This window comes from Lagopus leucura, unplaced genomic scaffold (assembly GCF_019238085.1).
Source record: "Lagopus leucura isolate 7727_CA_CO unplaced genomic scaffold, USGS_WTPT01 Super-Scaffold_100027, whole genome shotgun sequence".
NCBI lineage: Eukaryota > Metazoa > Chordata > Aves > Galliformes > Phasianidae > Lagopus > Lagopus leucura.
Genome location: NW_024962278.1, coordinates 2,584,578 through 2,610,641, shown reverse-complemented (window position 1 = coordinate 2,610,641; position 26,064 = coordinate 2,584,578). Strand labels below are relative to the sequence as shown.

General features: G+C 39.3%; 1 protein-coding gene across 3 annotated transcripts in view; it reads right to left on the bottom strand.

The window, feature by feature from the left end:
- Positions 1–26,064, bottom strand: part of SLIT3 (slit guidance ligand 3) — a 472,709-nt gene that overhangs the window by 31,243 nt on the left and 415,402 nt on the right. For all 3 annotated transcript variants that reach the window (XM_042880662.1, XM_042880663.1, XM_042880664.1), the window contains exons 28-29: positions 18,291–18,388; positions 11,751–11,890 (exon numbers count right to left, since the gene is read on the bottom strand). In XM_042880662.1, the coding sequence (XP_042736596.1) occupies positions 11,751–11,890; positions 18,291–18,388 (238 nt within the window). The remainder of the gene's footprint in view (positions 1–11,750; positions 11,891–18,290; positions 18,389–26,064) is intronic.

Below are 26,064 nucleotides of genomic sequence, written 5' to 3'. Positions count from 1 at the left end.
CACTGCATGTGAGATCCTATGAGACTTCATTAAACTGGGTTCTTTTGACCTACAATGACTGTACTGATTATATCATACAAATCTGAAAGATTGGTATAAAAAGCACTGACATGAAAGCCCTGCTTGGAGACAGGCTAATGATTGAATGGTCAGTTCTTGACCTCTTGCATCAAAGAAAGAAAGTGACACAAGAACGAAGTTACTCATTAGACTGTGACATTTTCACACCAAAGCATGCAAGCCGCAGTCACTACTCTGCCAAAGAGGCTGATGAGACATCATTCTGGAAAAGAAAGACAACTCACAAACCCTCCCCCAAACCTCTGTGACTCTCAATAATAGGAACCAGCTTTACGACTGCACGTAATTATAAAACATTCACTATTTATACGAAAAGCACTGGCTCTATTGTGCTCACAGGAGATGATGTCTTTTTAGAAAAAAAACCAACACGTAAGCTCAGCTCAGCTGTTTCTAGGTATTGTGTGTTACACGCCAGGCACCTCCCTGGATTTGTTTAAATGTTAATAATTAATAGAATGCTCAAAAACAGACAGTTTATTTAAACACCCCCTTCTCTCAGTCCTAAATTATTAGGTCACACTTCAGTATCCCAGGATTTGAGATCCAGCCAAAGACTACATAAATGTTTGGCTTCCCAAGACACCAACAGAAACATGCCCCCCATCTCCCAAAGCCTTTCAGGAGAAGCAAAGGTCAGGTACTCTCAACACGGAAACCCTTAAAACTACAGTCCCAAAGTCCCCCATGCAGCTCTATCAGAAGACCACATCTGCAGGGTTTCAAGGGTTATGCATATTTTGTGTGCCTATACATGATACATGTTATCGTACAAGCAACAGGTCATGTGGATAGTGTGGGAAAAAAGATACCATGTTTGGCCCTGGTGAGCTGGCAATGCTTCAGCAGTACTGTCATGAAGCTGCAGGTCTGTCTGTCTTAGAATGATCTCCATTTTCAATAATAATTGCATTTCTAAATGTAGTGGCTACAGAGAAATACATGAAAATACAACCCAAGAGAACCACATATATAAAAATTCAGAAGGAAAATGCAAATCAGAACCACCTTTTATCAGTCTTGTGATCTGGCAGGGATAACTGGGAGTACAGTTTTGAGAAGGACTCTGGTAGTGGCAGATATGAGTTAAGCTGTTAACACTCTCAGCTCCCCCACTTCAAGCTATTTCTCCCACATATCCAGCCTCCATACACTACAACACTACAATGTTGGTACACAAGACTTCATTTGGCTCTTCATATGAGAATGGAAGAACAATGAAATTTGCAAAGATGACTCAAAAATTTTAATTTAAATTAAATTAATTTAAATTAAAACAAGGAACATGTATCTGCTTTTGAGAGTTGTCAAGCAAAAATGAACAAGGGGTGCAGGAATGCAAGCCCTGAAGGCAGAAGAGGTGACTACCAATGTAACCACAGCATTCATATGCCATATGTATCCTCATGCCTTTTAGTGGGTTGGGTTGGGCAACACTGGAGAAGTACAACATGGCAATCCTCAGTAGGCAGAGTTTGTTATTTGTACAAACTTTCCATTCCATTTGGAGCCAGGGAATCCCAAGAAACCACCGCTTATTAAATGCTATCAAGCCTTTTAACAGTTGTGGACAAAACTTGAGCAAATGTCATCAATGCATCCAGCTCAGGGAAGGGATGTGCCAATAAGATCGAGACCCTGGGAACCAGGGAAACAGTTCATTCCCTGGACTTGAGGTTTGCCACTGTACTTTGTTACTCCTCAAAAGCAACTGGGGATGTTCAGTTCTTACCGATAGGAAGGCCGCCTCCATGGAGGACAGTCATTAACACATTTTTGAGGCAGAAGGACTGGAGATAGGTCTGTTTACTTAGCAATCCCAAAACTCACAGCCCACAAGCTCTCCCAGATATTAAGAGCCAAAGTGACAGCCTCTGCCTTTGGGCAGACATGAACACGAGCTGGTCAGAACTTGCTGCAATGTCTGGAGAATTGCCAGTTTGTCTTCTTGGTGTATCTCATGTCCCTTAGCAGTGCACTGCAAATCTTATGCGAAAATAAACATGAAGAAAGCGTAACTGGCTGGTGACATTAAAAGAATGCAATGATCTAAAGCAGCAAATATTTTCTGAAGACCATTTATTAACTGAACACAGTGTGGACAGATGCCTTCAACCATTCTTTTGCTGAAAATCTTCAGTACAGACTTTTCACATTTCTATTTCTCTTTTTGCTTTGAAGAAGAGGAAATGGGCTTTTTTAAAAAAAAAAATAAGAACTGTTTCATAAACTCTCAAAGGAAATAATAATTCTTCTTAAAGTATTCTTCTCAACAGTCTTGACAAGTGCTTAGAGATCCAGTAACAATCTCCCCAAATGTCAAATATTATGACTCACTGTGTCATTCTGAAGGCTCCACTATCACAATTTAGGAGAATTCCAGGCTTGGTACCAAATACCTCATCCAAAAAATTTATCAGTGTTCATGCAAAACTTGGAAAGTTTAAGAACTCTTCCTGTTATTTTTCCCATCTATCACTCATTAAGGAGTTCACTTGGGAATGCCTTGCAACTAGAGCAGCATCATCTCAGGAAGAGAATTCTAGATACATTATTTCAGACTCCAACAAAGTTCACTAGATGTTGCAAAAAACATGCCAAGGAAATAAAGCACTTTCTGAAAGCAAAATCCAAGGCACCAGCTGCACAAAAACGTTCTTCTACTTCACTTGCTCAGAAAGTAACTGGGCCGAAAGATCTGCCATCAGACCTGAGAGTGCAATATTCACTAGCCACTTCAATGCCAGCATCAGAGGAAAAATCTCACCCACTGCCTTTGTTGGTGTGACGCACAACTGCTCCTCTGTGAAAAAATTAAAGGTCTAGTCCAAGTTCCTCACTGGATAGCTATGTGAATCTGAAAGTGAACTGGACAATAATCACAGGCAAAATTCTAGCAGCATTCATTCTATTTGTGGGAGGTATTTGACAATGCTAAAACATCAGAAAGTTCAGTATAATCCTTTCCTAAATGTGGTAAATCTTTCCATCTTCCTCTGTTCTCTGTATCCTCAAATCAGACCTCCAATCGGAACGGATGAAGAAAGTAGTGTGATCTGCCACAAACACGCAACTTTCAGATTAGAACCAAATCGTACTGACAAGCAGAGCACTGGCAGGTGGATCTCCTATTGCTGTCACTCCGGGCTTTAAAAGAATGAAAAAAAATGACCCCCTCGTATAATAGAAAAGGTACGTTGCCCCTTTGAAACTACTTCCCATCTATCCTTCACCAGCACTGCTCACTACTTTTTAAAAAGCCACAACAAAACATTTATTATCTCATGCAGCATTTCCCTGTTCTTATTTTTTCAGTGAAATCCTGAATTTCATGGGGCTTTCCATATTCACTTTTCACAGGGCTTACTGCTTATGAAGAACTGCCAAGAAACATGCTTAGGCTTTTCTTTTTCTTCCACATGTCTCAGAATGAAGCCAAGGCAACAACAGAGCAATAAAGAAGACTTTAACACACAGTTTAATAATCATCTTTCTTTTTTTTTTTTTCTTTTTTTTTCTTTTTTTTTTTTTTTTCCATTCTGAGATGTCAAGAGAGTTATTCATTTCATGCCACACCAGACTTTTAAAACTAGGATCCAAGTTACACTATTCTCCTTAATGACTAAAAGAGAGATTTGGAGGGTGGTAGTATCTAAGTAAAACTACAGTTCTGAAAAGAGCATCTAATCCACCAATTTGCAACTGATGAGTTCTATGATTTTCTTTTGTTTCCCACATCAGCTGGATTATCCTTTGTTCTGTCATTCCTGATACTCAAGAAATAACTGGTAAAGCAATGTAGAAAATATTCCCACTGTCATTTTGAGAAAACCTTACGGTGGGCCTGGAGGACTAAAAGCAAAAATACTGCTGAGCATTTCACAATATTTCTCGAGAAAAAGAAGGAACTTGCAGTGAAAGAATGATGGAGAAAACCTGGCCTTTATCCGCACAGCAAACTTTTCCAGCTTGCGCAGCGAGATGATTTGTATTTGAGTGGTTAAATAGTATGTTGCAAGTTTCTGAACTTTGCCAGGTGAATCGAAATAGAACTCTTCCCTTTACTGGCAATAAAAAACACTGAACTGTTATTCTCATAAGAGATTACTCATTTGATATCTAATAACTTATATCGGAAGAAATGTTTTTTTGCATTTTTCTATTCCCTTTCTCTCTTTTTAGTTATTAAAAAGAAGTCAGTGCCAAGTGGAAATTTCAGGAGAACAGAGAACCTAAAAATGGTTGGGTGGACCAGACACAGGATGTCCCTCCAATAAACTAGAAGAGACACTGCCAAGAAAATAACTAAGTCGGGAATGATGTTGATACTTGATGAAAAAGATTTGAGGCTCATCTTAGAAAATAAAAATTGGATTTTTTTACTTCCAAACTCTTTAAACTTGCAATGAGGAAAAGAGAAATGCTGTCAAAATCCAGCAGTAGCAAATGCACTCAGCTGCCATGTTAAACACCAATACTGTGTTAAAATAAATTACCTGGAATCCACCACTGTAACAGAATTTTCTGTATGGATAATGAATGGAGCTTGCTCTGGCTTGATGAATGCTGCCCAAAATACTTAGCTGGCAAAAAACTAACAGCAAATTTATGCTTTTTATTCTATGCTAATGCTTTGAAAACTCATTTCCGAGTGTTCACTTATGAAGTTTTGGCCTGTTAAACAGTAGCTACAAGTTAGCCTCAACATTCAATGTCCCAAGAAAATGGCTTGTTGTTCAGAACTGAGGAGCAATTGCCTCTCAAGATAAAACAAGGCAATACCCGATTAAATAGCAAGGCCTGACTAGAGAGCTAACAGTGCTTTCTCCAGTTAATCAAGTCCTCCTCTAACTAATCAGTGTTAAGTTACAGAGATGCTGAAGCCACACTTTTTTTCCTGAAAGTTCTAATCCAAACTCTAAAAGGCTTACGAAAAGATGAAGATGATGAAAGAAGATGATGACGAAGATGATCCTTCAAAATAGATTTTGAAATGCAGAGATCTTTGAAAAATACTTTACATGCAGAAAGACTTCCTTATTTTCTACTGGCAATGCTAACATGGCCGCCTTCTCAGCACTGGAGTGCTGAACGCCCCGACCACCTGCCAGCTGCAGGAAAGCAGGTCAGTTGTAGGCTCACGGTCAACTTCTAATCCTTTTTTGTATTTCTTCACAAATTGGATTTCATGAATCATGACTCCCATTTGTGGGTAATCACTGCATCAATCCCTTAAGACAGCAGTAGCTAAGTATATGGATAACTGAATATACGGGAAGCTGAAATTACATTTTCTTAAGAGATATACAAAGGTCCTGATGAACAAAGAAATCTTCCAGTGTATCTACATCCTAAAATATGAAATATGACATTTTACAAAAGGGAATATGACCAGCAGAAATCCTGGAGTTGAGAGCTCCAGTGTGACAAAAGAGCAATTGCAAAGGCTGCAGCACTGCTCCGTACTCTTCAGTCACAGTACAAGGGGTTCAGTCTGATAACAATGGCATGGTTCTCTTTTAAGAAGGCAACACTTGAAGTAGGTGTATGTTTTTGAACAGAGCTAGGAAACAGAGTAGCTGAGGCTGAAAGGGACCTCTAGATTCATCTGCTCCAACCCCTTGCTCACATGGGGCCACCTATTCAGGACAATGTCCAGATGGATTTTGAGTATCTCCAAGGAGGGAGAACTTGCAGATCTTGCAGGTCTTCTCCTTTATGGTTATACGTCTGGGAAACGTAGGCGCTCTTTCATTTTTTTTGCACAGAAAACAAACACACTTTACAGCTGCCAAGTAACTACAGCTGAGAAACTTCCATGTAAGGCAGAATTCCTTCAAGACTGAAAAAAATGCACCAAACTTTGACCATAATTTTGTTTGTCTCAAGGAAATATGGCAAAAGTTCCAAAATTTTAAGAGACCAATTGTTAGATGCTTGTTCAAGTATTTATCAGGCATTCTAGGTCCCCGCAGAACCACAAGGCTGAACCATGCTATCTAAACACTTCCTGCTCCTACGTCCAACGCGTACTTAAAAACATGCAAGGGGCAAAACCAACCTACAGCACAAGGTTTCACTTTAGCACAGTTCAGCTTCCACTGATGCCCATCTCAAGGATTGTTTCCAATCAGCCTCACATTGCTAAGCTAAGGGGAACAAGCTGGAGAGCTCCAGCAATGAGCGTCAGCCACAAGTCACCCACAGAACTTCTTTCTTTCAGAGTCATTTGGCTTGACTAAGTGTTCGGCTTTGGCTGTGCAACATGACCGCAATCAGATACGCCAGAAAAAGAGACCATAATCACTAACAGCAAATAGTGTTCTGTCTAAAAGTAGCATAACTGCAAAAATCTCAGATACCATCTACCACAGCACACCGCAAGGTCCCCTAAGGTAAAATACATCTTAGTCTTGTCTTCCAAACACATAAATCCAGAAATAGTTACTAGCTTTGCTTTTGAGTTGTTTTTTTTTCCCTGTGATACAAACTACTTGCATTTTTTTCCCAGGGAAACAAACTATTTTAAAACTTGCTTTTTTCATCCCCTCCATGGGATGCTGTGGATTTCAGGAAAAAAAAAACCCAATCCATTCTCAGTATAAGAAGCCGCTGATTTTTTATTTTTTGTTAGGTCTCAGAACAAAGAGGTGAAGCCATTAGCTGAGGCTTTTTAGGATTCTTAGCAAAAATGGATATATTTATTGATTTATTTATTGCATGAGACCTACTTATTTCTGCTTCAGGCAGACTGGAGGAAGCAGAAGTCACAGCAATCACAAATAAGACTAAATGAAGTAGCAAGTCAAGCATAAACTAACTCAAATTACACAGTATATGTTTGGTATAGACAGTCCTTCATGTAGGTTGGAATACTTCTTCAAGTGAGAGCACAGACAATAATGAGAGTAAAGGAAGGATTTTTTTTTGGAGGTATAAAACTGTATGTTTGATCTGTAGCTACAAACAAATCAGTGAAGTCTCTCAAGATTGTCTGGGATGAAAAAGAAAAGAAAATGGGAATGGAAAGGAAAAAAATGGTATCAATTCTGTCTACACTGCTAAAACAAAAAGCTAGGGAGATTGTGTTGATATTAGCTAGAGATAGGGCATGGTAAAGCTGTAGATTCAGACAAAGATAAGGAAGTTAAGAGATCGAGAGAATGATGAAGATTTAAGAGAACAGTAGGATGAAGGAATTGGACAAATATTAGAAAAACTCAAAAAAGAAAAGATTGGGGTTACTAATTCATAGCTTCCTCTTCTAATATTCCTATATATTTTCATTTTTGGAGAGGAAAGACTACAAAACTGTAAGCCCATCAAATGGTCAGACCAGGTTGTAAAACAGCTGATAAAGTGCTCAAGCTGTAGAGCTGGCTAGACTAGGGCTATGATTATCCCAGAGGAAATACATGTTTTTAATTTAGCTTCAGAAATAAAGTAAGAAGTTGGGCAAAGAAAAAAGAATCTATCAAATGGAGGCAAAGGCAGTCAGTACTCTGCTACACAGTGTGAGTTGGTTCAGTTATATAAATGCACACAACAAACATGGAAAATGCTGAAGAACAGGGAGGAAAACTTGTTCAAGCAAAGGTTTGATTAAGGAGAATCAAGTCTCCTTTTCTGCCATAGACTCCTTCTTTACATGGCAATCAGCTATCTGCCTACTTTCCTCTCTCTATTTTGTTCTCTTTAACTTACGCTTTCCTATTTCATACAATCCATTTGTATTTGCATGTTGTATTAATGATTAGATGGAAAAAAACGAGGAAGAAGGTTATTGCACTTAAAAAAAAAAATTAAATGAAAGTGAAATAGGGCTGGAGTGTGGGAAATTCCTTCCTTCAGCAGTCACTTACCAAATCGGTTGCTTTTTTTTTTTTTTTTATCTGCAACCTACTTTGTGTGGGGAAAAAATTGTCAAAGAATTTTAAAGGAAAACACTGCAAAAAACTATTAATTGAAGAAAGATTTCTGGCTTTCATTATTAAAACCAACGAAATAAAAACGTATGCACCAGTATTTGGGATATTTTTTCCTAAAAAGGCTACAAGTCAAACTTGAAAGACAGAAGATAAAGCACAAAAATACTGAGGTATGGAAAAAACCAAACCATGGATATTGTCTACCTGTCAATAGCCAACATCTCCAACACATGCATTTTTAATTTCTTTTTCACATAGGAACATAAGATTTACTATTAAGATTTACACATTAATCAAAGAAATCAGGGGAGATCGCAAAACAGTTCTTAGAGAACAACACACGTGCTCTTGGATCTTCTTCCTCCAGGTACTCTGGAGGAACTTCTTCACGTTACAAAATGCATTTATTCTCCAATATTTACTGTAGTATGATTCAGTCTTAGAAGTATTATAGCACCCAAGACAAAAGAGTGATGAGGGATTAAGACGTTGCCTCTCTGTACAGTCAAGAAAAGAAGAATCTGAAAGAAGAATCTGAAAAGAAGAAATTGAATCTGAAATAGATGCTGAGCATCTACAGCAACCAGCCTGAAGGCTACTGAAAACATCACAGATTATTACAACAGAAACACCTTGTCTGAACTCCAGTATAATTTAGATTATTCTTAATTTGTATTAAACTAATCTGGTGAGAAATCCATGTTGTACCTAGAATCAACATTTCTTGGATAAAACCATATGGTCTGGATTTGTTCAGCTACCAAATCCAGCCATTCAAGCTTTTACAGAAATTTCTGTTTTCAGCATAGGCATTAGTAAAGTATGAAAAGTCTTGCTCTGCCTACTCTCTTAAGACAAATATGACTTTTCTTGAGAACTTGAAGACCTATTCTTAACCTCCCAATGGTTCTTAAGCATCATTTCTAATCCTCCTTCTCATCTCTCAGCTTGTCCCTATTGAAGAGTTGGTCCCAACAAAAAGAGATACTTGCCTGTATTTTTCTGTCCTACTGGTTTCACCCTACCTATGGGTATCACTGCCCCTGTTGGCAAAGCATGGCACTGTGAGTCCATTATACCCCAAACTACTTCGCACAAAAGCTACTTTTGCCTTTGAAAGTATCTCCCATCTTTCTTTCTTTGTTCACATACATACACATAGAATCCATACACTTGGCAGCTCTGAAGCACATACAGTTTGCTAACTGAATGATTAGCAGAGTCAGCACCCGAGAGGGACGCAGAGAGCTGAATGCAGTTATGAGAGCAGCAATAAGTTCCTGACCCCCCAGTGAAACCACACTCGATCTTGAAATGTTAGCATTCACCATTCTCAGTGTATTCAAACACAATATTAAAGTTGTCAGCACCTATTTATTTATTATGATTATTTTCATTTTAAAGGTACTACCTTACTATCTTCAGGTCTTGTATCACTACACCATGGTTTATTTGAGGAGAATATTCACAGAGATGCCCTGGATCTCATAGGAGACTCCAGCCAAACTCTATGCTTATGGATCCTTCTCTTTACAGGTCATGCACACCCTCCTTTTTAAAGTGCTTCTTCATGACTTGCCTGTTTACTTCCATGAAGTTTCCTTAGCTGCTGTTCATTCAATCAAGTAACTTCAAATGATGTTCAGTTTCTTGTGTTTGGATTCAACTCTTATGGAACCCTCAAAATCATGGCTCAAATTCACTTGGCATGTATGTAACATTTGTTTGGCTGACGGTTTGAGTTCTTGCAGCTACTTTATGCCTTTCTGCTCAGACAGGGCCAGGCACATCTCAGAGGATATTTCAGCCCAGCCAGCTGCACTGCAGTGAGTCCTTCCAGGTGACTGGTCAGGCTGGATGGAATATCCATCTCCAAAAAGGAGGTAAAGCAGGCTAAGGCAATTCTTAATTGGCAATTCACAGTTCGCTACACTCTCCCTTTTTAAAAGAAACACGTAAACTCATCAGATTTCAAACTTAAGCTACCCTCCCATTTTTGTAGCCTTTCTTCACTTCACTATCTATATCATATTTTTCCAGAAATATTTCCTGCTCTTCTTCACTAAGTCTGTTTCAACTGCAGTCAAAGCTACTGCCTGTACTCTAACAGCAGATCATTACTGTGGGTACATACAATCGTGCACACACTACATGCAAGGCTGGGATCTAGCATGCAGTGTTACAACACACAAGTATTTGACAAACTCCCCCAAACAAGCACAGACAATACGCAGGTAAAAAAATAAGATGGAAGTTGACTCAAAACATTTCAAAACTGATTCTTAAGTATCATGTGAATTCTCTGGCCTGTAGCCAGATTGCTATTTAAGAAGAAATCCCAATCTAGTTCTTTCCTGCTTTTCTTCTCTTCAATAACCAAAATAATCTGCAATAAGCCTGTGAAAAGGAAATAGCATTTGCATATATAGTGGATTTAGTTCCTTACTAGATATATCTTTTCTTGGCTTGGCAAATACATTTCCTCTTGTAAATATAAAGGCTCTGCCGCCCTGTATAGAATTTTGTTTGAAACCACCCAAGAATAGCTCACATAAATAGTGCACAAGCAAGCACAATTGGCTCAACATGCTTACAGGCAAAACTCTTTACTCTGCTAAGTTGAAGCTTTCCAGTTTTTGGCAGAAAAATCATTTTAGAACTCCAATAAATGTACATTCAAGTCATAAGGCTTTTCTCAGCTAAAGATTTACATGGGCCTCCTTTGTATCAGCCACAAAAGTATTTTAAGTTTGAAATTCTAGAAGCTTTCCCCTACTCCACCTCACCCAGACACTCAAGCTTGATCCTCATTAAATCCCTTGACATGCAATATATTCCTGTGTACAAGAAGTCCTTCATTACTTCTCCATGCTTAGAAGGTAATAAGCCCATTTCAAAGGATGGAAGTAGGAACTATTGCAGGTGTTTCCTCACTGCTCCATGCTGTGGAGGTTGTGCTAACAGTCTGAATGAGTCAGTAGTATACTCCAGTAACGATTTGAGAAAAAACATTTTTAGATTGCAGTTAGGAAGGTTTCTGGCCTTGCAGAAGTTTTAGGAAGGAACTTCTCTGAAATACAACATGGGCACTGGAAATAGTCATTCCATTTCTAACTCAGTTACCAACTTCTGTCACTGTGGGCTTAGCAAGTGACTGCACATCTGCTGTGCTGGGCTAACTGCCATAGATGCACTCTTAAAAATACAACTGAACCTGCAGTTTCTTAGTCTTTGCTTCTTCACTTGTGAAATGGAGATAATGAAATTAAACAGCAAATTATCAGGCTTAACTTATTTAATATATGCCTTCGAGATCTCCAGTGAAAGCTATGCCCAAAAAACAACCATAATTTAAACTGGAGCCATTTTAGTTTTTCAAGATTTATATCAGATGTGTATCAGATTCAGTTCAGTACTGGGAATATTTTTGAAATGTAGTGAATGCATGTGAAGAAATAAACATTTCATGGACACTTAAAATTTCAGCATTTTTGAGTGTATTTTACAATGAAGAATCAGCAATTTGACTCAGAAGAGTGTTTGTGTTTGTGTTGAATATTGGTAGAACTGATTCCTTTCCAGTCATTCATCAGTAAAACATACAGGGAGCTTAGAAATGGGAGTAATTTTTTTTGTTAATTATGCATTTATGACAAAGTAAACACGCAATTAGACCCTTCCCCTTCAGCACTGCAGAGACTCCTCATGTATTCTTGTTCTTTAATTGTGGACCTTTCTTACCTGTGTAATTAGGAGGACAGAGACAGACATAGTTGTTGATCCCATCCACACATGTAGAGTTATTCTCACAGTCATTATCTTCGCAGTCATCTGGGTTTATTTCACACCTCTCCCCCTCATAGCCGAGGACGCAAGAACAGCTTGGGAGAAAGACAAAAATTAATAAAAGTTAGCGTGGATCTGAAGGGGCAGGAGGTTGTGGGAAAGAAAATGAAATTAAAATACATACAAGAGAGTTACTAAAGCCAAACTCACTTCTGCTGTGAAGCACATAACATTTTAACCCTATGTGTTTGGTGAAGGATGAAATCTCATGGTTCATGGGGTCATATAATTATTTACATGAGACATAAAAGCATCAGCAGTATATGGCCTTTGTTGTGTTTCCCATTGCTTTCTTTGCTGATAACCGTAGAACTGAAGGAAGCGGCTCCAAGGCAGGAGAGTGAACACTCTTCACAGGATTCAGCTCCTTGGCTTCTCTGCTAATGGCTTTACGAGTATGTGGATACTTGCTTATTGAGGACCATATGATCACAGGGCAACTTGTCAGCTTTAAGATGGTTTTCCTTCTTCAAAGGAGAACATCTTGAACTGAATTTACAGACATGAACATTTTCTTCTCATTACCACTTTGTCATTCATCCAAAAAAGAAATGTTTGGGAATGGCTGCTTTTATGAGTGCAATAAGGTTTCAGTACTTCCACAGCTCCTCCAACATCTATTTGCAGAAGAACTGCTGATGCCTAGATGATTTAACTAAAGTTAAACACAGACAAACAATGGCAGAGCTAGTAATGCTTCTGTGAGGATGTGGACACTATTGAGGAATAATTGCATTAAATATTTTATCTCACAAAACCGTGTTGTATGGTCCCTAGAGTGAGTGTAAGAAACTAAGTGCTTGAAGAATTTCTTTTTCAGTCTCAGTTTTCTCCCCACATCTAGAAGTTATGGTTGCTAAGAGAACCTTTGTATTCTAAACTGTAAGTGATGAAGAGATAATGGCCACAGTTGCCTAAAAGAGGGTCTAAAAGCATGTGTTAAATGCTGCAACCATTTTAGTAGCTTCTAGGAAGCCAGCAGTGATATTTGAAATGTCAGTATTGCTGTTCACTAGTCATAGAAAGCATGTATGCAGAATGGAAGGGTTGCTTCAAGTCCTAATCGAAACTACACACTCAGATGTTCATTTCCTCTCACATGCAAGTTCTGGTGGCAGAAAAGGCATTGAACAAATGTTAAACACTGCTGATTGAGGAGGATGAATAACAGAAAACACCAGAGCAGTCACACTAATTGCCAGCCACTGCTTCCTGAAACCAGGAGAGTTTCCAGCGCAGAGACAACTGCAGGGTACTTTTTCAGCTTGGATGGATAAGAGGACATGGGGCAGTTACCCTGTGTGAGCTGCACAGAGTTGAGCTAGGGAATGCCCAGGACAAATAGGAGGCCTTCAGAATCTGTGAAGGGAACCTGTACCACTATTGAGCTGGTTGTTCTCAGTATTACATCTGCTTCTCTTCCTCATGTGTGCCACACACCCAGAAGAGTGCACAGACTCCTGGGTAGATATGATACAAAGTGCTGCACTTCTTATTTGGCAGATGGCAGGCTGGACCCTGAGGATGAGGCTACATTCTGGGCAACCTCAGAAACATGGGGAATAACAAAGAGGAAGTAAAAAGGGTAGGGAACATGCCTTGAGCAACCACAACAGTAATACCTCTTAGAGGAGAAGAGGACAGGCACATAGGTCACATGCCAACAGTTACCCTCCTTCGGTCCTGTGGTGAGCACTCACAGGTCATGAGAGTTAGAAACTCCTCACCATGAATAACCAAACCCAGAATGCTCACATCAATCCAATTCAGGACGCAAGAAGCAAAGAAATATTTTCTTTTCTAATCTCTATCTCACTATTGCTAATAAAATATCTCCTTGCTGACCCCACAATGATGCTGAGGAGTACAGGAGGCAGATAAGAACGAACAGCTGGCACACCATCTTTTGTGGCAGCAAGAGTGTAGGGGAAGGGGTAAAGACATCTAATTAATTACAGTGGCACATTCATCTTGTCACGCTTTTTGATTACAACACCCCCTTTTCAGGGGCCTGTAACTCAGCCATAAAAATATGCTCCAGGCTGCAACTTGGCATCCAAGGTCTTGGTTTGGGAGCACAAATTTTTCTCTCCATTTAAAGGAAAGCAACAAGAGTGGTTTTGTGCTGGTTATTTTTATGTGAATATAACACCATTTTCTTTCCACAAAAGGACTGGGATAGCTTGCATGTATGCAATTAAAAATGACATTATTAAATACTATCACAGGAATGATTCAACTCAATAGTTACCATTAGTAGTAATGCATATGGAACTGTTAACATACAATTGCTTAGTATTAGGACACATTCCATACTGAAGGAGATGTCAGCATAATTGATGACATTTGGCTACTGGTCCCGATGTATTATAGAGAGTCCTTACATTATTGCTTACGTATGATTCTTTATTTTGATTTGCATTCAAATGTGCCAAATATGAGGACTGAAATTAAATGATAAAACACACAGTTTGGGACCTGGATTGAACCATATGTTGAAAGAGCTGCAGTTTGGGACTGTTTGTATGTATTTTCCCAGAAAAAGCTTAGAAGAAAAATGAAGCTTGCAGAGTGACTGGGAGGTCATCAAACTCAAGTTCCAGCTGACCGAGAGAGAAAATTAATTCCAGAGACAATGATGAAAACTGTGTGCTGACTAAATAGTGAGGCACTGTGAGACAGCTTTTCATTTGGACCCTGGAAACAATGGAGCTATGGAAGAAAGAACCATTTCCTAAGACGCTGTGATCTAACCTCATAAAGATCCAATTCCCTTCCAGTTTAGGGATTCTGTTTTAGTGTTGTGCTCCCCTAAAAACAAAAAAAATAAATAAAATCTCACATCATAATTATTCTCTTGAAGGTGAAATACAACACATCAATTAATGACAACTCTTTGGGGACTAAACTTTTGGAGCTGCAGTACATTGACAATTTCTTAAGTTCATTCTATTCAATTTTTTTTCCAAACCGTCATGAATCTGTTTATTAAAAGAGGCATACACACAGTGTATCATGCTTAAAAACACACACACACAAAAACCAAAAAACTTTTAAATACCAATGGTAAATTCTTTCAAGAATATTATAGCTTCTTACTAAAGAAGCTATCTACATCTGCATGCCAACAGAGTAGCCTGGAAGCACAACAGTTCTTGAACTAGGTAGAATTACCACTGGGCAGTTAATCTGTTCCAGGGTTTTGCATTTATGAAGGAACTTAAAGTCCGGGCAAAACACTAAAGAAAATGCTCTGTACAATGGAGATCTTTATACGTGGAGAAAAGTTGAAATATACTGCAGAGGCTGTTTCCCAACACTGTAGGCAAGCAAAGATAAGCTGGCTGCCTGCAGCTAACTCCAAGGCAGAGCTGACAGCTCTGCCTCCTACATCAAAGTCCCAGTTTTAGGCATGCTAAATGAGCGTGACATGTCTGATTGACCATCTTGTTTTATCGGTCTCAAATAAGCACCTTTTTTTGGCAACCTTTTGTCACAGCAGACATAGATTAGATTAGAATGAGCAATGTAAAGAGCGGAAGAACTTCATGTTTCTAATCCCCTGAGTCACACAGTGCCTCTTAATTAATCTTTAATGCAGAAAAAGACCCTATCTTAAAAGAAAAATATTAGAAAGAAAATATTGCAGATTTTAAAGAGTGCAAGAATACAAAGTGCCAAGAAAGACTGAAGAACTGCAGTTGAACCTGTGCTCTTTGCTTGCCCCAGCAGAACCCACTCCTGCAGCAGTCGCAGTGACCCAGTGCCCTGCTGCTGGAACCCTGGCAGGTCCTGGACACAGCGGGTGAGTCGGGCTGGAATCTCAGTCGTAACATCGAATTTCCTGTCTTTGCCTGGTGAGCATCACCACCTCTGCACTATTTAAAAGGTAATTTTCTTGTCTAAAACTACAGAAACTTGAGAGTTAAACTGCTTGGCATTTCATAGGCAGGGAGTTTTGGCTTAAGTTTCCTTTTTAAAAGAGTAAAGATTTGACAAGTTTGGCAGCAGAGCTTGTGTATGAATGTATTTCCCTAGGGAAGAGAATATACAGAATATATAATTTCTTTTACAGGCCACACAACAGAAAAATACAAGAAGGCCTCTCATGAAAATGTTTTTGACATCCACTTCCTCACAGCCTATAATCTAAGGCAACATTTTCCCATCTTGATGAACACAATTTATATGCGTGTAACTCCAGCTGCTGCCATCCACTGGAGAAGAGATTTCCCAACAAAAAAAGAAAAGAAATATATATCTCAAAATGCTTCTTTTTTTTTCCCCCTTCACTGTTTCATCCCCACTTCACACCTTCTCTAAGACATGCCCAAGCCCCACACTCTGCTCTTCAGAGCAGCACGAAGCCAAGGATACTTTAGTGGGCTAACTGCATTACAAACATGGTGAGGAACTACAGCAGTGCATAAGCTGAATATTCAATTTTATGAAGCAAGATTTTGACAAGATATGGTTTTATAGGTCTTTTATTAGACCAACTGAAACTATATAAATAACTATAAAAGCAGAAATCTTCCCTACAAAGCCCCAGATGTCAAGCAACACAACCACTCCTGCTGTTTCCCAAGGACCTTGAAACCTACGTCTTTCTGGAACAGAAGCAAAGACCCTGAAAATGGAAACTTAATGAGAAAAAAATCAGAAGCAGCTTTCATTTTGGGTCAATTAAAGCATTCTTTTTACTTTCTACCATAGCACGAAATAAAGCCAGACAAAAATCTGAACCAAAATACAAACTGAAGTTTTTTGCTCCAGTGTTACAGATACTATCAAATGCTTTACTGGCACATTTTTACTATCAGATAAAGTTTTGCAAAATGAGTACTGAGTGACATAATATGATGCAACTTTGCAATAGCACGATCTGCTGAAAATTGTCTGACCGCTATTACAGGAGGGTGACCCAAAGGGAACCTGAACTGAAGACCAACAGACCATTATTCCTCTGAACAGAAACTGAATCTGTACTCCAAATCCTGCTGGGGCTGCTAGCATCTGAATCAAAAAGAAGGATATTAGATTACCAGAGCAGGATAGCGGTTTTCCCAAAACTAGAGGTGACCATTTCTGTGCTATGGACTGCAGAATCTCCTTGTCTCACCACCATGCACCAACACAACTCTATGCATGCATCTGTATCCAGGGGATGTGCTGCTCTGCTCACAGTTTTGACATAGCTGCTCAAAGAGGGTTGCCTTGATCCCACCTACAGGGCAAGACGGGAGCTCTTCTGTGCCTCATTCCCATCCAAGCGATTTAGGAAATCAAAAAGAAGCCACAGCGCTTTGCTGGAAACATAAAATTTGTTGAGCCTTTAGCTGGGGGCTGGATGGCGCATTTCCAGATCCCCCTATGTCCTTTCAGTCACTCAGTCTTCCACCTGGTTCTGTCTATTTTCTGAGATAAGAGGATATGGGTTTGCTGACTTGGTTAACAAACTTGGTTAACCTCATCTGGAACAGTCATAATTACAGCTGAAAGCAAACTGGAACTAAAAAAAAATTAAAAAAAAATCACTGGTGTGACTCCTGCTTACCCCATTTATAAACCTTGTATTACTGTGTCTCACTCCAGCTGTCATGAAGAGGAAGCAGTGCACAGGAGAAGACACAGCAGCAGCACGAGTAATGAATATATGCATTTAGAGATGAGACTTTCATATATTCTGTTGAAACATCATGGTGTAATTTTGCACATATTTTGAGCAAGAAATAGTATAAATATTGAGGAGGAAATCAATGAAGATTTGAAAAATGGCTTTTTGCAAGACAGTTTCTAGCAACTTCAATGACAACTAGTGGCCAAAACCTGAAATCTGTAATTTCATAGCGGTAAAACAGGACTTCAGGGTGCACAAATCTCCCATTAACTGCATGAAAAATGTCTGGGTTTCTCTTGGAGTCTCCCAATCTAAGCTACATTTTTCTTATAGGGGAAAACTGAAACCCATGATGTCCAGCTATAAAGGCTACTGTCTTGCAGGCATTATGCCCAACAAGATGTAGCAATCTCTTCATGTTTTTTAATTGTTTCTTTAAAGCCTGTTTGTCTACAAGATGCAGTATGAAAACATTTTGCATCTGGTTGTCAAGCAACAGATGCTTATTTTACAAATAGAAAAAGGGGTATGCATGAGTTTGATATGCCCTGAGGAAAATTAGCATACAGATAACACAATACAGATCAGGCAGACTGCTCAAAATAGCTCTTAGAGTATAACCCATTATGAGACAATAAGGAGATCTGTTTCAGAGGAAACAGTATGTCACCAATGAAACCAGATTAAATTTTTGGTCTGGCAGATAGAACTGTCACATGCAGCAGCTTTTACAAAGTACTCATTATACTTCATTAATGTAGTGTAGAAACACAACTATTTTATCATCTTGCTTTAAATGAACTTTGTGTTACTACCTGAATCCATCTTTATTTGCCTCGGTGAGGTGGCAGGTCCCTCCATTCTGACATGGATTTTGAATGCAAGAATTAATGGGCACACTGCAGTCCCGACCCTATTTGAGAAAATTTAAAAGAAAAAAAGGTTAGTAAAATGCATGTCATCTGAATCACAACCTTTTGCTCCCTTACTCTATGTGTGGCACCACTTAAAGGAGAACTTCAGATATGTTCTTTACTGATGGGCAGATACATGTATCACTAAAATGAGGATCTGGGCAGGGCATTTCTTCCAACCAATGGGACTAGCGGGTATTTTGGTGTCATTTAAGTTTCAAGATACTGGTTAACTCTTTCATTTTTTTATTTTAAGGAAACAGCTGGTTTTATCATTACTCTAGCCCATTTTAATCCCCAACATTAGTTACACTGAAAGGACTGAATCATGGCCAAAGGTAAGCAGAAGGCCACACACAGTCAGCACAGGACCACGTAATCAACCCTCATTTACCAAGTGCTCAGTTAAAAACTGTAACTGTACACCATACTCATTACTACACATTGTCAAAACTACAAGAGGGAAATCCATTTTTATTCTGAGAGCTGAGTTTATCTACAGAACACACTGAACCCTGTTTGAGATATTAGCATTGAATCAGTCTCTTCTTAAAACTTGCCCTAAAAAATACATTATTTCCAACTGAACTTCACCAGCTTGGACAATATCCACTGCTGCCAATTGACTTTTTATTTGGCTTTTCAAAGCCTAGACATATTTATCCGATCATTATATTCTACTGATTAGAAAAAGCTATTTGTAAAATTGCCAAGTACATCAAAGAGGTTGTTCTTTCCTTTCATTTACTGTCACAGCAGGGTAGAATAGAGACACCTGAAAGTCTGACAGCACTCAAGGGATCTGTGCAATCACAAGAAGTTCAAGAGATCTCTGCTTTTTCTATCGAAGATCCCATTAGTAGTTGCCCTCTGCCAGCTCACCTACTGGAAAGCTGATAAATGATTGCAATCAAAATGAGAAAAATATCAAAGGAGACACTCTCATTCAGTCAGTTTTGCTGGGGTTTTTGGCTTTGATTTAGGAACCACGATATATACTGTACTTCAGAAGAGTAACAATGATGTATCTATCTGGAAATCCACACAGAGGGCAGATGTCAGCCCAGGACACCAATTCACAACAGCTGTAGCCTTCACTTATCAGTACCAAACACCACACTACCACTGCCGACCATCCTTGCTCACAACACTAATCAAAAGCCACTCCTTTCTCCACTGCCTTTGCAACAGCTTCCAACAGTTCCCTGACTTTGAATATCTGGTATGATGTACAGCAGGAGGGAGCACTAAAATAATTATTTCTGTAGTCTCAATTTTTGTAAGATTGCTGTGTTATGAAAATGGAACGTGTCAATGCTTCAGCCATATACCTGCACCTGAGACCATCAACTGTGAGTACAGTTTTCATCTTTGAGGCTTCACTGCTCTCACTTGCTATATATCCATATTACAAAAAGACAAGCCTAAAGCTGTACTTGACAGATATCTAACAGTGATTAGCTTGCCTCAGGATGGATAGAGTGGGGTTAGAAAAGGCACAGAAAAGGAGTATCAAAATGTTTAAAAAGGTGGATATATAGGAGAATATACAACAAAGAACAGGACTTAGTCTGGAGAAAAAAAGCTGACGAGAATGCTATGACTGAGGTTTACAGAATAACAGAACTGGTAAATGCAGAATTTGTTACTCTCTCAGTACACTCCACAGCAGAAGAGGAACAATGACTGATATTAAAAGATAAGCGTACTACAGATTAAAAAAAAAAAAATAAGTTTGCCAGACTATGAGCTTCTGGGAATTTTGTAAACACAGGACTGTAAAGTGAGATAGCATGAAAGCCATTAGACAAATCCATAGACAACAGATCCAAAATAGATATGGAAGGCAGTTAGCGGACATCGGCATCCCCAGTTGGACGATGGTGAGTAGTGGGGTTGGAAAGAAAACTGGAAAGAAGTGCTGACCAAGCTTGGTCCTTTCCATAGAAATCAAAACACGCTGCTGCCTGCACTACAGGCAGAGAGCGAGCTATGGTAAGCACACCACAGACCACACTGGCATTTCTCACGTTATGACAAAGCTACTTGAAAGGCTTATTCCATTCTGAATAAGAAAAGGTTCCCTAGCTTTGTTTCAAAACCTCCAGAGTGAAGACTGCTTGACTTACTGTATTTTAAGGGAATACCTCTCTCATGAAAACCACAGTAGGATAAATTTGATCAGTTTGTCTATGGCTGAGCATCAGTTTGGGAATTCTTGCTCACCCCTTTGAGCCAAGACCAAGTAGGCTGGTCAAATCATACTAACAGGTCATAACTGGCCACTTCTCTCTTACACTATGCAGTGACCAGATGGAATTCTTGCTCAGCTCTTGATAGGTGCCCCTGTTTCCAATGACGTGTCCAGTCTGGGGGTGACAAACTGCTGGGACAGGGACTGTGCTGGTTCTGTGACAGCTCATGCTCCGTGCACGCTTTCTGTTCAGTATTATTATAGCAGCCATCTTGTCTCTGGAGCGCTCATTTTGAAATTGGTACAGCCTCATTAAGCCCCATAAAAACAACAAAACCACAACAGCCACTAAGTGTGAACTGTGAACTGCTCTATAGAGTTCATTTGCTCAGGTCTGTCCACATACAGTGCCAGGCTGCCCATGTCGCATGCAGTTCAGTTCCCCAGATACTACTGAAATCCTTAGTATTCTGTTGGGCAGGACATACTGCCACTCACTGTGAAGAAAAAACGCAATACACAGTAATTATACCTTTGTCCAACAGCACAGAGGGGCTTTGTTACAGAAATGGTAGAAGAAACTGTATTTTCTGTGTCAACCACCACTTCCTCCCAGCACTCCCCAGAGAGATAAGCTTTGCATTTTAAAATTTGTGTAAATACAAAGAAACAGGGACATCCTTTTGCCTGGTTAAATCAGAAGAGAAACACTTCCGAACAACAACAGAAGTACCTGGCTAATCCCCTGCCTCACTGCAAGTTCATTCCCCAACTGCAGCCGTGCAGGCTGCACGCAAATACCTTGCAGAGGAAGGTTCTGCTTCATTTGGACTGCATTTGCCAAGCAGCCTGTGCTTCTCCATTTGAAATCCCGAGCCCCCCAATGTCTCAGGGAAGATTTAGGAAGCGTCAAGGGAAGCTCACGCAGGTTTTATTTTGGCACCATCCGGCCCACAGCACTTGGCAGCCATGAGCCACGCAGCATTAGCCCTGATCTGCTGCCGCCCCGCTGCACCAGCGCCTGTGTCCGTCCATCTGTGTGTGCTAACTTCACTGAGCCATCCTCACGGAGCTGGAAGATGCAACCTTTTGTATTTGTCAGACTGCATCCCTGAAGAACGGATCAGTTTAAGATACTTCATTAACATCAGCCACTTCTGTTTCATATGAGCTCTCCACCATTAAGATATTAAATCCTTTGCAGATAAACGAAGCGAGAAGTAAAGCAGAAATCACAGCATTCATTTTTTTCTGAAGGTTAATAATGCAGTTGAACACTGTATAAAACAGTTCCCATCATTTCTGTGGTATTTTTTCAGATTATCTTGAATATTCTTGTAAAAATGTAATAAATGTTAAAATGAGAGCAAGACATTTTCAGTCTCTCACTGACACATGAAATTTGTGATGACTTGGACTAGGCTCTCATTTCTTTGCTGAACTTGGCTGAATTATTGGCCTCAAGCATCACAGAAACCAAACAGAATGTGTTGCTGAATCAGACTTAATTACAACACTAACTTGCTATCTGGCTTTCGGAAAATAAGAGTCTCTGAGTCAGTTTACTCACGCTAATAAATGAGCAAATGCCACCTAATCCTTCACTGAGGATCTTCTTCCCTCAGTTGATTTTATCAGTAGCACTTTGAGAGCCCACAAAACAACTGCAATTTCTCTAACACTGGAGATTATGATAACCAAAGGATTCCAAAAGCAGAGAATCTGCAGAAAAAATTGGTACTAATAAATCTATAGCACAGCAAGGCCATTCTGTTTCTGCATGAGACTGTCACTACTCACGAGAGCCCAAAGATATTTTAGAAACATCTTTCAAAGGAATAATGCAGTTCCCTATTCTCAACTTACACAAAGGCCATTCTTCCTGGAAAAGTGGAATCACTGTCAAACATCACTTACATTAATTTATTTCTGCAGTGGAAAAAACACTTTGAAATACATTCCCTAGAAAGAAGTGTTCTTACAAATGAGAATATTGTATGTTTGCTTCAAGGCTGAAGAGCCTCTTAATAAAGCCTGAACCAGAAGTATAGGCACAGCCTGTGTTTCAAGGACAGGAAAGAAAACATGACTGCCTCAGCAATCCACAGCAAGAGGATGAAGGTCTCTCTTGGTGCAGTATTTTATCTCTCTCTAGAAATTAGCTTCTTAAGCTGTGATAAATTTTTATCTAATCTGATAGGAAAGCATCAGATCCAAAACACTTAATAGAATTCCTTTCATTTTTCATAAAAAAGGAAAGCATTGCGTGGTGAAACACAAGATTTCTGCCACTGAACAGAGACACAGATGTTCCAATTCCAGCTGACTTCTAAATTCTAAAGTACCTCAGCTGGTTCAGGCTGTAGCTGAGCTTCTCCAACTCTGCATTTTCAGTGAATGAGCACAGACTATCCACCATGCTTGAAAAGTGTCAGCTCTTTCACACTCAGCAGCAATTAGCCATACTGGGCACCAGTGTCTGTACAAGCTGTTGCTCGCTGCTGCTGTGCCAAATTCTGACCTTAACAAGTACCCAGTACTGGAAAACGTTACATCATGATCAGCAAAACACCCAAGAAGTAGCAGCAAAAGCTAATTGGGACCTCAGCAGAAAGAACAAAGGAGAACATGACCAAAAAGCACCTTGATACCATTTCAGTCAGGTGCAATGACTTCTTTAAAATTAATTTTCATGGCTGACAGCTTTGTGCAGGCTGAAATCTTCATTCAGACCTGAGCTCTGCCCACTCCAGAGTGATCCTTCACCCCTTCTAACAGCAGCCAGCACAGAGCAGAGGCAGCAGCACAGCGTGCCACAGGTGCGGGGCAGAAGCTCCCCGGAACTGAAGGCTCTTGCTGCTGGCTGCACTACAAACATGATGCAGTCCAGGAAGGAGACACCCACAAGTGGACACAAGGCTACCTGGCTGCAGCCATCTGAGCACAGGGACACCTCTTTGCAGGTAATGACAGCCTTGTTCAATGGTTTCGATGTTTTAAAGCATGCTGGAAAAAGAACTGTAGAAGAAAAAATACTGGAATTCATTTAAGTTGTTAACAGTGTAGAGTGTTATTTAGATGGTATCAGCAGAGAGCGGATGGCAGCATTCACGTGTTTAGTAAAAGTGCTAGACTAAGACCAAATACCTAATAGAGACTCCAAACGAAGCAGCAGGACATTTTCACAAACAACTGAAGTACCTTTCTCAAGGTACGGCTAAAAGTTTTAGGGAAAGAAATAATAAAAAATGACCAGCTACAAAGATACTGTATGCCAAACCTAATCCCTTACATTCCTACCCAACTCTGTCATGCAAACATTAATACACGTGTCCAATTGGTGTCCTGGACAAAAGCTAACAAGTACTCATTAACTGAAGGGAAAAGATAACATAAATGTGCCTCATGAGGGGCTTAAAAGGAAAATTCACAGAAGATAAACTGAGATGTACAGCATCTTCTATGAGTGTGCATTCAGAAACGCTATTTAAACTTGAAGAATCTCCTCGCTTTAAAATGTTAACCTCTTAATATTGTGAATATTGTGAAAGAGAATGGACACATAGCCACATACATAGCTTTGTTCTGCTTTAACAGAGCCTGAAAAGTTTAAAGTTTAAACTTTAATTACTTACATTGACCGTTTGAGTATTGAAATGACATCTGCATAGGTCAGTGGGACTTGTTCAGACATTCAGACCTACACAGGTCTAATAGCAGAACGAGGGGCTAAGTGTGGTATGTAAGCAAGGCTTGATTCCTGGTGCTTTGTATAAAAGAACAAGGTGAAATGCAATGAGAGGAGAGAGGGGAGAACACTCAGAAACAGTAGGAGACACAGACACCAAAAAAATTCAGTTTAAAATCTAGAATAGCTTTTTGACTTGAATTTTGCTTCTTTCATGCTTAAGAAAGTGAGAATTGAAATAAAAGGCTCTCTTGAAGTTATGGCATTCAGCTACATAATAAGGTACAAACTCATGCTACAGTCTTTATCTAGTGGCATCTTTAACTGTACCTTAGGAAGGACTCAGCACTGGGATTCACACTATTGCCATTTTAGCAATGAAACCATTTGAAACTGATTCCTAATTGATTTCACTAAAATAAAGATATATGTAGACATTACACGGTGATAATCTGCATACAGTAGTCTGAAGTTCTTCAACTGATCCAGGTGGTACTGTTTCCTTATTTATGCTCTCCCTGGCTGTGAATGTAATGGCTAAGCCTCAATCTGAAAAAGATGCAGATGACGCTCATTGGCAAGGTCAAGCAGCTACAAGAGCTGGCAGGGTGTATGTTAGGTCCATCTGCTTAGGCACATATACAAATTATTTGGCAAAACACGGGTAATATCACAGTAATTTTGGATCAGACTGCTCTTAGATTGCCAGGTGGAAGTAGAAAGATTTTGATCATCTGTTGTTTGCAGAGAGGTTACGACTCTCCTTTCTGAATGCAGACCTTGCTACAGACATCCACCCCGCAGATGCCTCTAGCTTAGCATACTCACAGTGGCTATGAATTTACTATTTCTCTGTATTCTTCTGTCACAATAGGGTAATAAAAATGCCCCTTCTTGCATTTGCTGTTTACAAATCAATCAATTTAACTTGAAAAATTAATACATTTTACCCATTTCTGATCTTGAAAAAAAAAAATTAAAATGAATTTGAATTTATTTACACAATTACTTTTTTCCTAAATTCATTACTGTTTCTGTACAGCTAATCTTACACATTGACACAGAAACATGACAAATCCAAACACTGTCTGCAAGCATTGTGAAAAACAGCATTTGCTACATTATACTGAAGTTAGATAATAGAAGAGATACTGATATTACTTTTGTTGCTGCATCCCCCACCATTTGGCTGATTTAACTGCCTCTGAAAACTTTCCCAGCATTAATATCTGAAGTAAATATACAGATAATGGTTACTTATATCCCATCATCCTCAGCACTGTACAGTTATCATCTTTGCCAGTCTAGCTTCATCTGGCACCTGATTAAACAATTGGGCATGGCAACAGCACTTCTTAGTGACTTCCTTGTCCTTGTTAATAAATCACAATTGTCAATTTATAGCAAATTAGGCGAACTCTGCTCTCTTAAGCCTCATTTTATTTAAATCAGTAAGATTTATGATCCTCCAGAATATAATACACTTCCCATTACCTCAGTAGCTAGTAATCGAGAGTATGCCTGTCAAAGTCAAAGCGCAAGGATTCATCATATTATTTTCTAAAAGCTCTGGCTCTTCTCCGAAAATTACCAATGCTCATTCTCAGTGGACATCTGAGGTTTACTTTGCAAATTTTGATGTAAATTCTGATTGTCCTTCTAAATCTCTCCTAACGTTGACATTTGGGTTTCAATGGTCTTTTGGGTTTTCAATCAATGACAAAAGATGTGTCATCAATCTATCACAGAGCTGATTCACATAGCACATATCTGAACTTAGTCCAGAGGTATAA